This window comes from Suricata suricatta, chromosome 13 (assembly GCF_006229205.1).
Source record: "Suricata suricatta isolate VVHF042 chromosome 13, meerkat_22Aug2017_6uvM2_HiC, whole genome shotgun sequence".
NCBI lineage: Eukaryota > Metazoa > Chordata > Mammalia > Carnivora > Herpestidae > Suricata > Suricata suricatta.
The window spans coordinates 88,328,270-88,343,510 of record NC_043712.1 but is presented as its reverse complement, the minus strand read 5'-3'; the positions used below and the strand labels follow the sequence as shown (position 1 = coordinate 88,343,510).

General features: G+C 48.5%; 1 protein-coding gene across 2 annotated transcripts in view; it reads left to right on the top strand.

The window, feature by feature from the left end:
- The first annotated feature begins 5,812 nt into the window (after window positions 1-5,812).
- Window positions 5,813-15,241, top strand: part of SPIN1 (spindlin 1) — a 36,560-nt gene continuing 27,131 nt past the window's right edge. The window contains exons 1-2 of one of the 2 annotated variants that reach the window (XM_029921137.1): window positions 5,813-5,932; window positions 6,480-6,689. In XM_029921137.1, the coding sequence (XP_029776997.1) occupies window positions 6,634-6,689 (56 nt within the window). In that variant the 5' untranslated portion in view covers window positions 5,813-5,932; window positions 6,480-6,633. The remainder of the gene's footprint in view (window positions 5,933-6,479; window positions 6,690-15,241) is intronic. The other variant, XM_029921136.1, reaches the window with a different exon arrangement.

The window sequence follows — 15,241 nt, the reverse complement described above, 5'->3', positions numbered from 1 at the left end:
CTCAGGCAAGCCCTGTGCGGGCATCCTTCATCTTACTGAGCGTTCTTCCCTGTGCTCTGCGGGTCCCGTGTCTCCACGCATCAAGGGCTTTGTGGGGGCCTGTCGAGCCAGCAATGCCGGGTTTGCTCACTTCCGTCGCTTTCATAATTTGGTGATTCTTGCAGTATTTCAAATTTTCATTGTATTTGTAAATGGTCATCTGTGTTCAGTGATTATGACTGAGCTGAAAGCTCAGGTGGTGGTTAGCTGTTTCTGCCAGTAAACTTTTAAAATTAAGGTTTTTTTTTAGATGTAACGCTTAGTGAACTACTGCATAGTGTGAACATGGCATTTTTATGCACTGGGAATCAAGATTCCTTTGACTTCCGGTGGCTGGATGGAATCTGCAGGATCTCCAGGGTGGGTCTCTCCTTCTGATTACAGTTCTGTTAGATCCAAATCGGGACCAGCTGTAAGGGGAAACCCACAGGGTGAGGTCTGGGAGGGTCCCAATGGGAAGCTCCTAGTTCTCCTGGGCGACATCAGGAGCATCGCCTACCTTGCCTTTGGCCATTAGTGTGCAAGGTGTTGGAGCACCGCTGGCCAGGGAGTGCAGCTCCACGGCCTGTTTTATTGGGCCGCCATTGTGGAAGCATGGTTGACGGATCGCTGGCCATCAGATTGGATTCAGAACTTAGCCTCTGTCCCTGGAAGTTGGGCTGCCATCATGGGATTCAGAGCCTTGGTCCTGCGGTGCCATGGTTGGTCTTTCTGGTGTGACCAAAGCCATTCTCATGAATCATCTAAGGGCCACCGTGGATCACAGAGACTGCAGAAGCTCCAAGGATTTAAATATTTATTTTAGAGAGAGAGCAAGAGCAAGCAAGTGCTTGAGCAGAGGAGGGGCAGAGAGAGAGGGAGAGAGAGAGAATCCAAGGCAGGCCCTGCACTGTTAGCACAGAGCCTGACACAGGGTCCAGTCCCACGAACTGTGAGATATGACCTGAGCTGAAACTAAGAGTCGGACGCTCAACTGACTGAGTGCCCCCCCCGCCCCCCGGACCCTGAGAAGCTCCAAGGATTTAGAGGGACCTCCCTGAAATTTGGACCAGAAATATTCTATTTCAAGAATAGAATTTAGTAGTCTGCAGCAGCCATGTGGCATACTCCTCTGGGATCTGCAGCCCGTGCACTGGGTGGACAGACAGCTTCCCGGTCACACAGTGTTTGTCACACACATTCAGGGTGGACAGAGATGCTGTCTTTCAGGTGGAGGTTAGCAAACATGTCCCCCATCCAGATTCATGACACCAGTGCATTCTGTCTGTGCTTGCGAGGTCCCGGGTTAGAACACGTTTAGATGTGTGGTGACCGAGGCTGGTCAGTCACTTGGCTTATGTTGAAATATGAGAGTCTGGGGCTCTGGAGGCCTTCAGATGCCCACTCGGTGTTCTAGCTGAACCCTGGGTGCCTCATGGGGCTTCATTCACGTCGAGCCCTCTGTTCTAATCTTGAGGTTCGAGCCAAAGGGACAGACATCCTGCACCAGGGGCCTCTGTGAATGTTGTCTTTAGTGCCGTCCATTGGACTATCTAGTACATTCTAGGAAGTGGATTTCCAGTGAAGCTAGGATGGTTTGTGCTCCAGGGGGTTTCTCTCCACACATACAAAGTCTAAAACTGAAACCACTGACCCTTTTTCTCTCTTAACTTTCTATTGTGAAAATTTCTGGGCATATAATAAAGTTGACTGAGGTTGAACATTAATCTGTTTTTAGAAATCACATTTTAGAAAGTAAGTTACAGACCTTTGAGAGCACATACAGTAAACTTACTGTGTTGTCGCCAGCTCCAAACTTGGCTTTTCGCCTCCCTCTGCAGTTCTTTCCCCCAGACATTTTCAGTGACATTTTCTAGACACGGAAGAGTTGAAGCCGTAGCTGCGTTTCTTCCCAGCATGCACACCTTCCTCTGAGGTCCACTCCCTGTTTTGCTGCACTAATATTTTTGTTGAGCCATTTGAAAGCTTGCGGTAAGTTGCAGATATCATGATAGGTTTCCTTGTAACTATATTGTAACTAGGAAAATTGTTTCTTTCTTCTTTAGTGATTCATCACACAAAACAGTGGTTATCCCAACCAGTGTCCTCCTTAATGCCCCTCGCCCTTTTAGCCCTCCCCCTACCCAACACCCTGCTGGCAACCGTGTTTGCTCTCTTTATTGAAGAGTCTCTTAACGGTTTGTGTCCCTCTCTGTTTTTGTCTTATTATTTTTTTTTAACGTTTATTTATTTTTAAGAGAGAGAGAGAGAGACAGAGCATGAGCGGGGGACAGTCAGAGAGAGAGGGAGACACAGAATCAGAAACAGGCTCCAGGCTCTTAAGCTGTCAGCACAGAGCCCGACGCGGGGCTTGAACCCACCAACCATGAGATCATGACCTGAGCTGAAGTCAGCCGCTTAACCGACTGAGCCACCCAGGTGCCCTGTCTTATTTTTGTTTCAAAAATAATTTCTTCTTTAATATTTAGACTTCGATTTTAGTGATATATCATTTTTCACATAAATATTTGCGGTAATCCACACTTCCTTGCCTGTTGATCCACTTGTGACAGCAGCTCAAGGGCCCCTGTATTCTGGCCGTGAGGGCTCGTGTCTGCTTTTCCAGTAGTGGTCCAGGTGGTTGGGGCCTCTCTGGGAATGAACATCTTCGCTTAAGCAGTTTTGGAGATGTATTTCTCTTTTTACAAATAGCACTGTTGGGTGATGGCAGCTGGCCGCAAATAGTTTGATAATGTAATTTCTAGTTTATGTTTATTGCTACTTCTATACGTGAAATGTGATGGTCATTTCTTACCCTTTTTGGAAAGAGGACATGCTGTCATTGGTTTTGTGGCACTCTGTCTTCCTTTCCGGCAACAGTCCGCCTGTTTGTTGTTAAAATGGGAAGTTTGTCTCTGCAGCACCCCTTGCAGTCTGCAAGCGACCTGTAACTCCGTGCTGCAGTTTTCAGGTTTCCAGAATAGTGTGATCACCATGTGTGCCTCCTGGTGGTTGTGAGGCGTCTGAGCAGGTGCACGCACGGCATGTGCTCTGGGACTTCTGTCCCAGAATATTGTGGCCCCTTCAGGATTAGTACAGAAGGAGAATTTTAAGTTTGAAAACGAAATTAATGGCACATTTTATTTATTAACAATTATTTTAATGTCTATTTTTAAGAGAGAGAGACCGAGTGCAAGCCGGGGAGGGATAGAGAGAGAGAGGGAGACACAGAATCTGAAGCAGGCTCCGGGCTCTGCGCTGTCAGCACAGAGCCCGACGTGGGGCTCGAACTCACAGTGCGGCATCACGACCTAAGCTGATGATGCTTACCTGACTGAGGCACCCAGGTGCCCGCTAGCGGCACGTCCTAAAGACTGTTTAACAGTATTGCAAGACTGGACAGTTGGCTGTATTTACTAGAGATGGATTCAGCAAAAGAAAATCCAGGATTTTGTCTTTCTCAAATTTTTATTATGAAAAATTTCATATTGAAATAAAAGTTCAAAGAGTAAATGCACGTCACTACGTTTCAGAAATTAGTAGTTTGCTATTTTCACTTGATCCTACAGATTTCATTTTGTTCTCCTGAAGCATCTGTAATTCCCTTGCAGACCTGACTGTCCACCTCCAGAAATCTCAGCACGCACTTCCTGCAGGGAACTGCGCTCGGGTGTGTGACCCCAGGTCGCCCGTGTGTGCCCCCGTGGTGTCCTCTCCGCTCGCCCCAAGTGTCCCGTACAGCTTTCCCTTCCCGACCGCGTCCTCGGGGGCCATGCCTCCTGCTGGAGCCGTCCCCGGATGTTCCAGAGCGTCCGGCCTGCTTGTCTCCTGGGCACTTGGTGTGGCTCCCGAGTCACCTGTTTACTGTATACTGCAGACCGGCCCAGAGGCTCCAGTGACCCCGAGGCTGGGGGTGCGCTTGCTCCTGTTGGGCAAGCTGGCCTGGTGCCCCTGTGGGGACGCCCTTCCCCCCGGCCTTCCCCCGGTGGTGCCAGCGCCTGCCAAGCCTCTCCGAACCTAGCATTGCCTTTCCTGTGCCTTTGACAGCATTTCCTGTAAATACTTGCAAGGAACTTTGATAATTCCCACTTTCCTAGAAGTGAGGCTTTGCTGCATCGGCAGGTTTTTTTTTTTTTTTAATATTTATCTTCAACTTGTCTTCTTTATTAAATTAACCATTAATAAGTAACAGTGTAAACGTGGTATGTTTAAAAGTTTTTTTTCCCCCACCAAGTTTTGCCCTTTCCAGTCAAGAGTGAGATTGTGTTTTAGGCAAGTTTTTCGAAGCATTGTACGGCGAGTGTGGGAACAGCACAGTGTTCGTGTTGGTGAGCGCTGGGTCGTGTGCCCCTCTTGCTCGGGCTCCCCGTTTGTCTCTGGATGAGATTATGCAGCTGGAATATTCACTGTTACTCAGAAATGGGAAAGGACTTTGATCTAGAATTTTGCTTCCTTATGTTATTCAGAAAGCCCCTCTGTAACGCCCCCCCCCCCGCCCCCCGCAGCGTGCCTTGCACCTTTTAGAAGAGTGACAGGTGGCACACACTTGTCCCGAGGAGAAGCTTGGACGTGCCTGTGAGGAGGGCGCCCCCGGAGCACGAGCGGGCGTGGTCCCCCGTGTTGGAGGACCCGGGCGGCGCTCTGACCCGCCGATGTGTGTTTGGGGCGGTGTTGGCCGCTCTTGGAAGCAGGTAGTGGGGCACAGCGGGGGTGGGGTGCGTCGGGTGACGGGGAGCGGACGGGGAGCGGACGGGGAGAGCAGAAGAGAGCAGAGGGCCCCCTCAGGGTCGGACGGTGCGTGAGCAGTCCTCTCGTGTGGGGCTGTCCCACTACCGGTGGCCGCTTGCCCGCCCGGGCGGGGACTGTTGAGTACTCACTCCAGGTAGCAGAGTGTTGGCCTTGCCGAATGGCTTACGCCGCGGACACCATAGGCAGGGGGCTGGTTTTGCCGGGAAAGGGACAGGATGAGAAGAGTAAGGAAACAGAGGAAGGCAGGGGAGGCGTCATGGTGGATGTCCAAGGAATCTGAGCGGTGGGGGGGTGCTTTGTCCCTGAGGAGGACCACGGACAGTGGCATGGTGGTTGAGGCCCTGGAGGGAGGGAAGGGTGGCAGCCGGGAACTGTGGGGCCGGTGTGTCCGGGTGGTGATGGAGTTGAGGGTGTTGTGGTCCTGGGTGATGAGAAGGTGCTGTGACCCCGGGGGCTGGGGACTGGAGGGGCAGGTGGTTTGAAGCCAGAATGTCGAAGACCCAAAGGGCGAGCTCCAGGGTCTTTGTTGCCGAGAACGCCGAAGAGGCAAATGGGGCCTGGGTCCCTCGGTGGCTGGAGGACCGGCTGGCAGGGGCCGCGGCACGCCAACCCCACCCCTCACCCCCGGGGAGGGTCCTGGAGCATCTGGCCTCCTGGAGGTGGGCCCCGAGGGGTGATGGATGCCGGTGCAGCTGGGGCTGCTGGCGCCGAACGAGGCTGGGGAGCGAGGATGAGTGGCCACGGGGATGCCGGGAGACGGCTGGCAGCCGCTTGTCAGGCAGCCTTGGGCGGCGAGGCGGGCAGAGCCCGGACCTCGGGGAAGAGCTGTGTCCGGACACAGGCGCCGCCTCCGTCCTTCCTGAGCCCCGCACGGTGGGCCCAGTGCACAGGGTCCCCAGTGCATTAATCCGGTTATTTTTAAGTATATCTTCCTCGAATAATGAAAAAGCTTTATATTAGAATTTTTAGCAGTAAAATGGATTATTCTCCGCTACCCCCCCCCACACAAATTAGGCCTTTTAATTTTATTGTTTTGTTAATTTTTGTCTCTAGAAAAGTAATTAAGCCTGTAAACGCAGAGCCGTGGTTGTGCGCATGAAGACTGTGTACACGGGAGCCGAAAGCAGTGCTGTGCGCCGTGCCGTTTGCAGCGGCTGCGCTTGAGGTCTGGACGGTTCGTGTCCGCACAGGAGTTACTTTGGCTCGGAGGATAAGCTGCTTACCTCGCTGGTCTCTTCCTCTGGTTTCTGGAAGCCTGAGGGGCGGAAGGGGCACCGCGGTCCGTCTCGTGGGCTGTCTGCGTTGTCTTGCTGTGCTGCCAGCCTGCTGGCCCGGTGCCCAGCTGTGCTTTGGACCTGAACTTGGCTCCTGACCTGCCGCTGCTCTGGGCATCCTGCTGCTCTTCCCTCCTGTGACCGCCACCCCCATGGGTCCGGCTTTGTGTCCCGTTGAGGACATGGGCCATGACAGTGTCTGTGGTCACTGACGCCCCAGCCTCCACCCTTTACTGATCCTGGTAGCAGGAGGGGTGTCGGGGTGCGGGGAGGGGTAGGCAACTCCCCCCGCCGCCGCCCGCCCCGTGTCCGAGGAAATTGGGCTAATTTAGCTTCTGGGCAGAGCACTTCATAGCTGACCGCGTGTTTAAAGTTTGATGTGAGCTGGTGGCTCACTCGAGTAGATGCTCTCGTAACGAACTATTCACTGTTTTACAGAGTCCTTATGTTCACACATGTCTCTGCTGCACTTGTGAAAGAGGCACTTGGATGATGGACTAACAGGAACGTTGAGAGTCTGGGAAAAGTGTCAGAGCGGAGAGTTTTCCATTTTCACCCTAGTCCAGCAGCTGTGCTGCTCACGTACATACAGATGAATGAAGACCCCATTCGGGAAGACACCTGGCCAGCGGTCCAGAGCCGATGCAGGTAGGCGTGTGGCCCGGCGTTGGGCAGGCAGCGTGCCACGGCGGGGGCTCCCGGGGGTCCGGCCACATGCTGGGGGGGGCCCTTCCTCCAGCCCCGCGCTCGCCAGCGCTTCAGACACAGGCGTGCCTCTCCTCTCGTGAGAGGCAGGGAGCGCGTCAGTTCTGTTCTCTGCGGCCCCTCCCCTCCTGCCGGTCAGACCTCCAGCGGGCTCCCCAAGTGCAGCTAAATACCTGCCTATCGGGGTTGTCATCGGGAGGATTTGTCATTTCTTTTTGAAAGAGGAAGTGAAAGGGGTTTGACTAGAGTAGATTTAGGGTATTTATAGTAGTTTTAAGGAAAAAAAGTTTTTGTATGTTTATTTGGAGGAACTTGATTAGAATGAAATGGATGGAAATGAAACAGATATTGAACAATAGAAATCGCTTCCTACGTGGGTGGCCCGCGGTTCATACAACTAGGACGGCAGGTGAGGCTTCGTGTGATCCCCCCCCCCCCAAACCAGGATAGTGTAGGCCGCACTGTGAAATGGTTAGGTACTGCTTTCTGTAGGACTGCAAGTCCTCTCCATTCCAGAAATAAGTCTGTCGTAACATTTAAAAAATCTTTGACAAATGAGAATTATGCTAGCAAAACTAATAAATCTGCAGAATGGTTGCTGTTTGATTTAGAACTTTTTTTTTTAATGTTTTGTTTATTTTTGATAGAGAGACAGAGCATGAGAAGGGGAGGGGCAGAGAGAGAAGGAGACACAGAACCGGAAGCAGGCTCCAGGCCCTGAGCTAGCTGTCAGCACAGAGCACGACGCGGGGCTCGAACCCACGAACGTGAGATCTGACCTGAGCCGAAGCCAGAGGCTTAACTGACTGAGCCACCCAGGCGCCCCTAGAACTGTTTCTTGTATTTATTAACTGTAGTATTTGGAATTCTTTTGTAGAAGAGCCACAGGGATTCAGATTTTTAAGTCCCCTTTATCTTTTATTTTAGCTTCTCTTGTAAAGATCACATGGATTCCACTGTTGAGCATTTGTCTGTAGGATTACTTTGGGTCAGAGATGACAGATGAAGTGTAAGCCATATGCCAGTGTGTTGTTCCAGTCCGGGCCCTCAAAGCCGCGTAGACACGGGTGCGCGTCCCGTCTTCTTGAGCCCTGGCATTATCACCAGTGCAAGGGTGCGCTGTGGTGCGTGCCCGCCAAGGTTCTGAGGAGGGTAGGCGAGCTGTGTGCCAGGGCTCAGCCCAGCGCCGGGCGCCTGGAGCCGGTCTGCGTACAGGCATTGTTCCCGTTGGTCGCGGTATTTACAACACAATGTTTTTATTTTACTTGGTCGATTGCGGAACTTGTCCTCAGGTGTTTTGTTGATCAGTGAGACCTCCCATGTTTCTGTCATTTGAAACAGTAATTCGTTTTCTAGAGTTCTTTGTTATGCACACCATTCCAAATTCAGCACTCTTGTTTTCTTCATTGATTTTAAAATTAAAAAAAAAATTTTTTTTTATGTCTTTTATTTGTTTTTGAGAGACAGAGAGACACAGTGTGAGCAGGGGAGGGTCAGAGAGAGAGGGAGACAGGATCCGAAGCAGGCTCCAGGCTCTGAGCTGTCAGCACAGAGTCTGACACGGGGCTCGAACCCACAAACCGTGAGATCATGACCTGAGCCGAAGTCGGCCGCCCAACCAACTGAGCCACCCAGGCGCCCCTGATTTTAAAATTTTTAAGTGTTTATGTTTGAGAGACGGAGAGCACAAGCTGGTGAGGGACCGAGAGAGGGAGACACAGAATCTGGAGCAGCTCCAGGCTCTGAGCTGTCAGCACAGAGCCCGACGCGGGTCTCAAGCCCATGGGCTGTGAGATCGTGGCCTAAGCTGAAGCTGGACGCTCAGCCGACTGAGCCCCCCAGGCGCCCTCTTCTTTGATTTTGAAGTCCTCGTCAGGGGGGCAGCAGATGACAGTGGCGTGTCACGTGGTGCGTCACGTGGTGTAAGAGCCTGAAGGATCTAAACCCAGAGAGGCTGCTGTTTCTAAGGGAGAGAGTGCTCATCCTAGCCAGTACTTGATCTTAGGTTTTTCTCGTTCCTCGACATTTATAAGAGCGCGTGGCGTAGGCGGAAGACAGCGGGTGCTCTGGGTGTCGCGGGGGGCCCCGCTGTTAGACACGTTAACACGAGACCACGGAGTCTCTTGTTTCCCGCTGTTGTGTGCTGTCTGATTTTGGAAAGATTGCTGATCCCTTGATCAGTTTTGTTTATAAAATTGTTTTAAGCCATTCTTCCTATTAACAGAGACTCAGACTATGTTGCTTTTAGTCTCCTGTGTCTGTTAGGAACGTGCCTATTTACAAGTAAAGAAAATTCATCCAAAAGGGGGTTTCTTTCTCTCACGCATGTACTGTGCTGGATGAAGGGGCACCCAGGTGAGGAGTCTGGGGCCTTAAAGCCGCCACGGCGGTGAATATAGATCAGGAGGTGGTTCCCAGTTCTGGGATCTGTGTTTGACAAAGAGCGTAGGTGATCAGTAGCAATTTGGAAGTTGAATATTAGTGTGCTCTTTATCTAGTTCGGCATGTTAGGGATTTTCAGGTTTTTGTTAATGTTTGTTTTTGAGAGAGAAAGAGAGAGAAAGAACATGAGTGAGGGAGGGGCAGAGAGAGGAAGACACAGAATCCAAAGTAGGCTCCAGGCTTTGAGCTGTTAGCCCAGAGCCTGATGCGGGGCTTGAACTCACGAACCTCAAGATCATGACCTAAGCCAAAGTCAGATCCTCAACAAACTGTGCCACCCAGGTGCTCCAGAGATTTCTATTTTAAAGTAACTTATTATCTGTATAATTGTTGGAATTTAAATACGAAAGTTGTAATTTATATATACCTAATGACAGCAATTCCTATCATACATATACGGTACTGTTTTATATAATTTTATATACATGCACACTGTATTACATTGTACTGTTTTTCATGTGTTTTTCCCCCTAAGGTGAGCCTCCAGATTTTACTGGTTTATCCAAGGGTGCAGTTTTCCTGCTGTGTGACTTACGTTAATCGTACTGATAGGTACAGGGAGTGGTAATGGTACATAACCATGCATGTAATGCTCAGATTTATTTAGCAGCTACTTTTGCTCTGTTTAACTAAAGTAATTTTAAAACTTTGATTTTATTTTTATCCAATTACTAAAAATTCATTGTTGAAAATGTCAAGTAGTGCCAAAGACTTGTAACAAAGAGCAGCACTCTGTTCCTTCTGATATTTACCTTCAGGGTTTGTAAACGCTCCGTGGAGATACATTTCTCTGGAATTGGACAGGGCTGGACCAAGTAAGGCAGTGCAATGACTGCTTTTTCTTGGTACATTTTATTTTCCTGGAATTTAGTGGTTACTTAATTTTTTTGTATTTGCTTAAATTTGTTTGCAACTTGAAGTCTCTCAGACCCTCCAGCAGCTTTATAAAACTCTGTGTGCTACGCCCCGGGGCCAGTGCCCCACTCGGCCTTCTGTGGGCGGCGTCCTCTGGCCGCTGCCGCGCTGTGGCCCCAGGAGCTCCGCTTTCTCTCCGAAGCCGGGTCCCGGGTCTCTGCCTGCGTCCCTCCCGGAGGCGGGGTGCGCTCCCGCGGCCTCAGGCAGCTCGGGCGTGGGCCGGGAACCAGCGGGTGTTTAAAGTGGCAGGTGGCGCGTGTGGTTGTTCATTCGCATGCATGGAATGGTCTCCGATACGGTTTTCGAGAAGTGCGCCTAGAAGATGAGATTCTCCCTGAGACCCTGCATCAGCGTCGTCTTCATGCTGCCCCCGTGCAGGCGCGGCCTGGGATTCTAGGTGGAGATCACTTGTCACTCACACTTCTCCAGCCCTTGCCCCGTCTGTGGTTTCCACATCTCACTGCTGCCATTGGGGACGTTGGATGGTGTTTCCAAACTTGTGTGTGTATTCAGTGGTCTTTGCCTCTCTTCTGGAAACCTCTAGACTGGTGTTTTATGTGCTGTGAGCTGTATGGCCGTGAATGTCCAGCTGGGTCTTTTTACCTGGCGACTTCTCCACTCGGTCCGTCCTGCCCTCGGGGGTTCGGAGACCCTGCCTCGATGCTGCCCGTCCTGCTCTCCGGACGCGCGCTGCGTGCATGTTCTGCTTCTTAGCTTGGTCATCATCTTTTTCCCCTAAACTTGGCCAACTGTTCGTTTGCATTTTCTCATTCTTAGGAAGTTACTGACTTTATTTTCCAACCTTTTAAAAAGCATTTTAAATTTCTAGGAGCTCTTTTTTGTTCTATTTGTTATTTCATGGATGCAGGTAGCTTATACTTCTGAGGGTATACATTTCATTTTTTCTAAATATATTTTTAAGAATTTATGTATTTTGAGAGAACAGGCAGCACGAGAGAGCGTGCACGCCGGAGCCAGCAGGAGAGGGACAAAGAGGGAGAGAAAGAGCCCAAGCAGGCTCCGTGCTGACCGTGCGGAGCCCGACGTGCGGCTCAAACCCACGAACCATGAGATTGTGGCCTGAGCCAAAGCCAAGACTTGGTCGCACAGCTGACTGAGCCGCCCAGGCGCCCCATAAACTGCATTTTTAAAAAGACTTTCTTGAACTAGGTTGGCCTGTTAGGAATGTCTTTGTGTCTATTTGCTTTTCAGTCTTTTTCGTCTGCAAGTTTTCCTTAAATCTCTTAAGACCCGAGGCGGGCCCTCCAGCAGGCCCAGAGGCGGTTCGGGAGCCGCGGTGTAAGTGAGGTGCTCCCTTCTGAGCTCCTGCCTCTGCTCAGCAGCAGGGACGGGGGCCGGTGACAGCCTCCTGGGGGAGAGAGGCAGAGCTCCCGCAGGGAGGACTGAGTGAGGTAGCCGGTCTGGAGGCCCTGCGTGCCGTGTGGACAAGATCGGTGGGGGCCCCTCATCTGAAGAGGTCGCTGGAACAGACATGGGTCTTTGTCTTCGGAAAGTCTGAGTCCACACGAAGCTGACTGCTGGTTACAGGCACGTGCTGGAGGCATTGCGGTTCTGTTCCAGACAGTGCTAACGTGGATTTCCCCGCAGAACGACTCAGATGAGTATTTGGGATTCTTAGTGCACATAGAAGTTACGTTTACACCGTACAGTAGTCTGTCAAGAGTGCATTATGTCTAAACAGTGCACATACAGTAATTAAAAAAAAGTTTCTTGCTGAAAACGGATAACCATTAACTGAGCTTTCAGTGAGTTGGATACGCTGGTCGCTGATCACTGTAACAAATATAAAAACAATGAAAAGGTTTGAAATATAGTGGAAATTACCAAAACGTGACACAGAGACACAAAGTGAGCAAATGCTTTGGATGAAATGACTCTGATCAGACTTGCTTGATTCACGGTTGCCACAGACCTTCAGTTTGTAAAAGCACGGAGTATCCGCAAGCGCACTAAAGCGAAGCCCAGTAAAGTAGGTTTGAGTGTTTTTGGAACATGGGTCCGAATGAGCTTCTGTTAGAACAGTTTGAATGTGTGTAGTTTTGTCACCCATCATGGTTTAGTACTATTTAAATCACTTTTGAGAGTCATAGAACAGTGTAGTTTGTAAATTATGGCTCTATTTCTTGTCACATTTTCATCAACAAACAGTTGTGTACCTAGTAAAGGATGTCATTCTGTTTTCTACTGGGAAATCTGTGATCCTCAGATGAGTGATGCCACCCACTTCTGGTGACAAACTGGTATCAGCACCCAGTGAATCTATACCCACCCGCCTGCTTCTCTTGTTACTCTTCCGCAGAGCAGCGCGGTGACCCCTCCCCCACACGCAGGGCACCTGCTCCCCACCTGTCACAACTGAACAGTACCTTGTTTTACTTATGCTGAGTTGTTTGGACACTAGGTTGTTCCCGCTCTTCTGTAGTAGAAGCGATGGTGCTGCAGAGATTAAGCCTGTCTGTTCTGTCCTGGAGTGTCCTCGCTGGGACAGGTTTCTAGGAGAACGGAGTTAGGTCTTAAATGCATATGTAATTCTGTGAAGTGTTCACAGGCTTTGTGCCTTTGTGCCTTTTACCAGCAAACGGTATGTCAGCGTGTCTCTCTCCCCCATCTTGTGCTCTTAGTGTATGAATCTTTGTCAGATGGGTGAGAAAGGACTCTGTAGTTTCATGTGCGAGGCCTCTTTAGCCTGCCTTTTTTGTTATCTCCCCCAATTTTCTTCTACCTTTAGATGCTCTCTTTTTAAATTTTTTGTTTATTTTGTGGGCGGGGTGAATACAAGTGAGGGAGGGTCAGAAAGAGAGGGAGACACAGAATCTGAAGCAGGCTTCAGGCTCTGAGCTGTCAGCACAGAGCCCAATGCGGGGCTCGAACTCATGAACCGTGAGATCATGACCTGAGCTGAAGTCGGATGCTCAATGGCTGAGCCCCCCAGGCGCTCCTAGAAGCTCTTTTAGAGTTCCTGGCCTTTGCCTGTGATTGATTTATTAAGCTTGCGGCCGTGTGATACCAGCCTCTGGGTCACCACTGTCCTTAAGTCCCTGGCCTCTTATTCCTGTCTGCGTGGGTCTCAGTCCACATCACAGATGGCGTGCGGTGGTTTCTCGGATCCTGTGTTTTATAGTTTTTTCACTTTGCATTTAGGTCTGTGATCCATTTTGAGTTAATTTTTGTGAAGGGTGTAAGGTTTGTGTGTAAACTCATTTTTTTTTGGTACGTGGATCTCTATTCCAGCCCCATTTGTTAAAAAGACTATCTTTTCACTTTTGTGCTGCCTTTGCTCCTTTGTCAAAGATCAGTTAACTATATGTGGGTCTTTTTCAGGGTTCTCCATTTGTTCTGTTTGTCCATTCTTTAAAGACCACAAGAATACTACTCTTGATGAGTATAGTTTTATAGGATGTCTTCAAGTCTGTCAGTTCTCCAGCTTTGATCTCCTTCAGTATTGTATGGGCTGTGCTGGATCATAGGCTTCTCCCTGTCAACGTCAGTACCAGTTCATTGATATCCACAAGATTACTCACTGGGATTTGGATTGGGATTGCACTAAATCTATAAATCAAGTTGAGAAGAATGGAATGGAATGATAATATTGAGTCTTCCTGTCTATGAACATGGAATAGCTCTCCATTTAGATAGTTTTTTTTTCTTTCTTTTATCAATTTTGTAGTTGTTTTCATGTATATCTTCTATATGGGGTCTGTAGTGATGTCTCTTTTTTGATTTCTCATGTTAGTGATTTGTATCTTCTCTCTTTCTTGTTAGTTACCCTGGCTAGAGATTTATCAATTTTGATCTTTTCAGAGAATGAGCTTTTGGTTTCATTTTTTTCTTATTGATTTCCTATTTAAAATATGACTAATTTCTGTTCCAATTTTTATAACTTATTTTGCATTTAATATGGTTTCCTAAGGTGTAAGCTTAGATTATTAATTTTAGATCTTTCTGCTTTTCCAATACATGCATTCAGTGCTGTAGATTTCTCGGTAAGCATTGCTTTCCTTGCATCCCACAAAATTTGTAAATTGTATTTTTATTTTCATTTAGTTCCACATATTTTTTAATTTGTATTGTGATTTCTTCCTTGAACAGTGTATTTAGAAGTGTGTTGTTTAATCTCTGGGAAATTTCCAGCTATTTTTCTGTCATTGAATCTAGTTTGATTTTTACCGTGGTTTGTGAGCAGTCACAGAAATTTAAATTTAAGATGTATTTTATGCAAGAATGTTGTCTTGGTGAATGCTTTCTGGGAGCTTATAAAGAATTTGTATTTTGCTGTTACTGGATGGAGTGGTCTGTTGATGTCAGTTATATTCATTTGGTCAGTGGTGGTGTTGGGTGTGCTGGTTTTCTGCTTGCTGGCTCTGTTCAGCTCTGGAAGCGGGGTGTTGCCGTGTCCAGCTGCACTAGTGGATTCATCAGGTTTCTCTTTGTAGTTCTAACAGTTTGACCTCCTTTGGTTTGATATTCTGTTGTGAGGTACATGCATACCTCACAATAGATTGATTTATCATAATGTATCTCTTTATCTCTGATGACTTTCCTTGCTCTGGAATCAGCCTGAAATTAATATAGCTATTCTCGCTTCTTTTGATCAGTGTTAGCATGGTACATCATCTTCCTTTCCACTATTTTTAATCTAAATATACCCTTAATGTGGATTTCTTGTGGGAAGTGTCCAGTATGTATGGTCTTGTATTTTGATCCACTGTGGCAGACTTGGTCTTTTAATTGGTGTATTTAGACCATTGACATTTAAGGTGATTATTGGATTAATATCTGCTATATTTGTTACTATTTTATACTCATTGCCGTTGTCCTTTTAGGAGACTGCTATCGAGTTTGCAGGGTCTGTTTACAACTAATCCAGTTCACTTATGCGTGAGCTATAATCATCTAATACATTGTTAATATTCTGAAAACAATGTCACCATTTCTGTGAAGAAAGATGATCCCTAATGATCTTTATGTAGATTCGAGTTTTTCATCTCATTTTCTTCTCTCTGAAGAATTTCTTTTAACATTTCGTGTAGTGCAGGTCTCCTGGAAACAAATTCTCTTCTCTTTGTGTGAGCAAGTCTGTTTCTCATTTACTCCTGAAGGTTAGCAGAATACAAAAT